The sequence below is a fragment of the Gekko japonicus genome, unplaced genomic scaffold (assembly GCF_001447785.1).
Source record: "Gekko japonicus isolate JY-2015 unplaced genomic scaffold, Gekko_japonicus_V1.1 scaffold959, whole genome shotgun sequence".
Classification (NCBI taxonomy): Eukaryota; Metazoa; Chordata; class Lepidosauria; order Squamata; family Gekkonidae; genus Gekko; species Gekko japonicus.
The window spans coordinates 394,559-399,456 of NW_015164699.1; the positions used below are offsets into that span (position 1 = coordinate 394,559).

Genomic DNA, 4,898 nt, shown 5'->3' on the forward strand with positions numbered 1-4,898 from the left:
AGAGGGTGTCATCTTTAAGATCAACGATAGAAGAGAGAAGATAGACTCCACTTTTAAAGCTAAAGAATTTTTGAGACGTCAGCTGGGGACAGACGAAGAGTCCAAAGAGGAAGAAACGAAGTCTAGTGACTCTGCTACCTCGGGAATGGATGAAGATTCTGCGGCAGAAAAGGGTGCTGGACCTGCCAGAGTGGTATACGATTTTAGAGACAGAAAGCCGAAGTAAAGGCAGAAGGACTTGGAAAATGACCTTTTGAAGCGATGAATAAGAAGATGATCAGAGACTTCTCTCATAACAACTAACAAAATAACATATAAATAACGAATTGTTATAAGCAAGAACTCTACAAGTATATTGTGATATTAAAACTAATTGTACTAACATTTTTACTAACAGTGAAAAGATCTCCTCCTCTTGGGGTTTTAGTTTAGTGTGGTTTGCTTTCCTTTATCCTTAGTTGTTGTCCCTTCCCTAATATTTCTTTGTAGTTTTTGTAGTATTTGCAAAATAAAAAATATCCCTCCGGGGATTTTAAAAGAAGAAGAAGAAAAACAGCAGGAGAGGCAGTGAGTTCCCTCTGCTTAAAAGAAGAGCCCTGCTATATCCAGGGGTCATTTCGTAGAAAAAGAGGTGCAGGAGCTCATTAGCATAACTCATTAGCATAACTTATTTGCATATGCCACACCCCCTGACATCACTAGAAGTGTGTCAGAAGGCAACACCCACCGCTCAGGCTCCACTGGACGGTTTGGGATTGCTAGTTGTTGGTGGGGGGGAACATGTAGATCTGTCCTCACAGAGGAGAGAGAGCTTGTACCTGAATAAAACTTAGTCTTAAAGGTGCCACTGGACCGTTTTGGGCCGGGGGGCCGGGGGGAGCTTTGCAACTTACCTGGCAGCTTCTTGCTTTTACTGAGGGCTGCTGGGAGCAGGGGGTGGGGCTTATTGCATGTGCTCGCCCCCTGGGCTCTTTACCGCCGGAGCTCCGCTCCTGTGTGCTCCTGCAGGAAATGACCCTTGGCTGTATCAAACCAAAAGTCCGTCTAACCCAATTTCCTCTTTTCTGCAGTGTCTAACCAGATGCCCTTCAGAAGAGGCCAAATCCTGCCCCTGTTGTCTCCCCCCCCCCACAACTGGTTCTTAACATAAAAGTTCTCTTTAGCCATATTGGCCAATAACTGTTGTCAGAACCTTTCACGGACCTGTCCAATCACCCTTTAAAGCTATCCAGTTTGATTCTTATTTTGCTTTCTAGATCGCAAAAGGTGCCACCCAAGAGGAGCGACTGGAATGGGATCTTCCGGAAGGGTCAACTTTTTCCTGGCTGCCCAATCCCAAAAAGGCTCTAGAAGGTGCTTTTTTAAAAATATGGTGTTGTAAAGCGTCTTGACTTGTTGGTAAAGGCTGTCAATTAGAAACAAGTCAAGTAAATTATGCCATTACTATTATTATTTCCATTACTATTTCCGTTATTTCCACACTTCTCTGCATGAGACAGAGAACTGATAAAAATTAGCTTGGAAACGATGAAATCAAGGTGGAGCATTCAAAGAATCTTTCGAAAGCACCACGGGTTTTAGTTTATTTTCATAATTTTGTGTTAATGTTTTGTTTGAGTGGGTTCAAGTTGAAAACTGAACAGCAACTTCATAACTAATCTATATACTAATAGCCCAGGGTCCCCAGTGTGTGCGGATACTTATTGGGGGCACGTGGAGGCTCAACAGAAATTCCTGCACACTTGAGGCATTACTTAGGGGTGCAGAAAAATCTGACATGTTTAAAACAATATACAGGGATACTTAAATCCCCCCAAAACTGAAACTGTGTTCTCGCGCATGCGTGGAGAATGGACTTGCTGTTTGGAACTGTGGCGGAGCTTGCTGCTGGCAGCTGCGAGGAAGCCAGGGGAGCCTTGGCAGGCGGGCAGCTGGGACCTGAGCAGGGCTTGCCACAGTTGCTGCTGGGCTCACCTGCAGCCGCCTCCTCCTCCTCCTCTTTAGTGAGGACCTCCTCCTGCTTTGCACGGCCATGGGCCGTGGGGCATACTCCCCCCTGCAAGTATCACGGGTCCCGCTTCTTGTAATTTTATAACTTGGGAGAGGTTCTGTTGGATTGCTTCATCATAGATTTAAGGCTGTAAGTGACTCCTTGCCGGTTGCATATGATCTCTTCCCACAATGTCCAACCTGTCTGGTATTCAAGGAAGCGGACAGATTTTCTTCAACAGACAGAAGAGGAACACTTGAATTGTGAAGACTGTAAATCACTGTGCATCATCTAAAATTAAACTCCTGCTTTATTAATATGAGGATTGTGATTACAAGGAACCCCTGTGTTTTCTGTAGTGCTAGAGGAGGATCTAGGGCTGCCAGTTCCCCCAGGAGGGCGGAGGTTCCCCTGCTCAAAGGGTCCCCAATCTGCCGGTCCGGAAAAGGCCGGCGGGGGGAACCCCGCCCCCAACGTGCCCGGTACAGGCCGACGTGCCGGGCGCAATGATATCACCCAGAGGTGACGTCATCACTTTGGGCATGTCGTTGGCTGACGCTCTAGCAATCAGCCTGAAAGCTCTATGGTACCATGGGCTCCATAGTGCCCCTGGGCACCACGTCGGGGACCCCTGCCCTATTGGTTGATGTCTCCTATTTTGAGAAGAGTACAGACTGCAGGCTTGAGGCCTTTGATGCTCTGAAACATCTTATTCGCATCTTGCCTGATGAAGAGTTCTGGAGAATTTTAAACTCTTGTTCATTATGTTACTTTATGACAACTTAGCTGATCGTACGATTGGACCAGGAAGGGTAGGTGCTTTCTTTTTGCCCCGCTGCCAGTGCCCAGAATGCCAGAACTGTTGCCAACACTGGTGGGGGAGGAAGACCATTCTATCCCGCCCTTTCTCCTGTGAGGATTCTAGCTACCATAAAGCCAGCTGGTTTGTAGGACGAGCAAAGCTGTGCCCCAGCTGTCGCCAAAGGGCTATTACCAGCGTGGTGTAGTGGTTAACGTGTTGGACTGTGACGTGGGAGACCCAGGTTCAAATCCACACTCTGTCATGGGAACTTACTGGGTAACCTTGGGCCAATCACTCACTCTCAGCCTAACCTGTCTACCTTGGGTTGCTAGGCCCCTACCTCCTGCCAGTGGGGGGTGGGAGGGAGCTCCTCGGGAGTGGGGGGCAGGGCATTGTCACCACACATGATGCCCCTGATGTGATGTCATCACGTGGAAGTGATGTCATCACGTCAGGGATGTCGTGTAGCTCTGGTTTAAGAGCAGAACTCTATGGTTTTACCATGGAGTTTTGCCCTCTTTTTTGCCAGCTTTTTGAAAGGTGCCTTGTTTTGCACTCAAACATTCCTCTTTGGGGGTGCAGCTTACCCTGCCAATCAGCAGTGGTCAGAAGCCCGAAAAATCTCTGGACCAGGGGTCTGGCAACCCTATGTCTGTCTCACAGCGTGGCCTACTTACTGTGTGGGGAGGATAAAATGGAGAAGGAGAGCATGTTGTGAGTCTCTTTGGGTCCTCATCGAGGGAGACAGTGGGGCATAAATAAAGTAAGCAATACAAATAAATACCAAGAAAGAGGCTCTCTGGTGTGGCCCTTCAGGAATTCACACAGGGAGTTGGTGCCCGGGTGGGAGGCCTGCCTGTGGATGCCCATCGCTGCTGGGATTGAAAACCAATCGGTAGAGAGGCGAGAGAGAAAATTTTGAAACCATTCTCCAGTCTAACTCCAAGGTCTCTTTTCTCCCCCCAGAGGACTGTTTTGAGGTGACGCGAGAGGCCATGTTCCACTTGGGTATTGACTGTTCCATGCAGAATAATATTTTCAAGGTCAGGTGAAACACAGTTCCAATAGCGGTGCTTTGTAACGGTTAAAAGACAGCTCCTGGAGATTTTATTAATCTGCATGCCCCTGGTGGATGCTCTGCAAAGATCCTCTCTCCTACCACTAGTGGCTTGCTTGGCCAGAGGCTCAAAAATTCTCGGGTAATAATCTGTGGAAAGGGACTTCGTTTTCCCAGCCTTCTGACCCCTTGGAGGAGTACTGGCAGCTTCCCTTCTGGCCTTCCCTGGAGGTGCCTGGATCCTGGCTGTCGGTGCCTTTGAAACAGCTGCCCGCTCCTGAACCATCTCGTCTCCCTTGCAGATATTAGCCGGGGTCCTCCACTTGGGCGACATCCAGTTCTCGGAGGCAGACGATGAGTCGCAGCCCTGCCAAGTAAAAGATTATGCTAAAGGTGAGAGGCTAGCAGCGCCATGTGAAGCAGGGCTACTTGGAAGCATACTCAGTGAGGCTTACTCACCGGGAGAGCGTTCTTATGGCTGCATGGCAGAATCCACCCATCCCCAGTGGCTTTTCTTTTAGGGCCAAGGTAGGTGAGAGGTGGGGAGAGTACAATTTGATTTCCACAGAGGGTGGTTGATTGAAAAGCTAAAAACACCCATGGATTGGGGGTAAAACGCTGGCCATTGTATGGAAGCTAATCTTTTCCATCTTCCCAGTACAAGCCTGTGCCTGTCCGGGACTTTTTATTCTATCAACAGGGCTGCCTGTTTTGTTTGACTTCAATGGCCCAGGCTAGACAGATCTCATCAGATGGATTGGGGGTAAAACGCTGGCCATTGTATGGAAGCTAATCTTTTCCATCTTCCCAGTACAAGCCTGTGCTTGTCTGGGACTTTTTATTCTATCAACAGGGCTGCCTGTTTTGTTTGACTTCAATGGCCCAGGCTAGACAGATCTCATCAGATCTTGGAAGCTAAGCAGGGTCAGTCCTGATTAGATCAAGATGGGTAGCCGTGTTAGTCTGTCTGTAGCAGCAGAAAAGAGCAAGAGTCTAGTAGCACCTTAAAAGACTGACAAAATTTGTGGCAGAGTGGGAGCTTTTCGCTC

The 4,898-nt window shown here is 48.2% G+C and overlaps 1 protein-coding gene across 1 annotated transcript in view; it reads left to right on the top strand.

Annotated features, from left to right (window-relative positions):
• The window catches only part of MYO19 (myosin XIX), a 73,346-nt gene that overhangs the window by 31,899 nt on the left and 36,549 nt on the right, over positions 1 to 4,898 (top strand). The window contains exons 9-11 of the mRNA XM_015409494.1: positions 1,257 to 1,353; positions 3,759 to 3,835; positions 4,152 to 4,242. Of these exons, the coding sequence (XP_015264980.1) occupies positions 1,257 to 1,353; positions 3,759 to 3,835; positions 4,152 to 4,242 (265 nt within the window). The remainder of the gene's footprint in view (positions 1 to 1,256; positions 1,354 to 3,758; positions 3,836 to 4,151; positions 4,243 to 4,898) is intronic.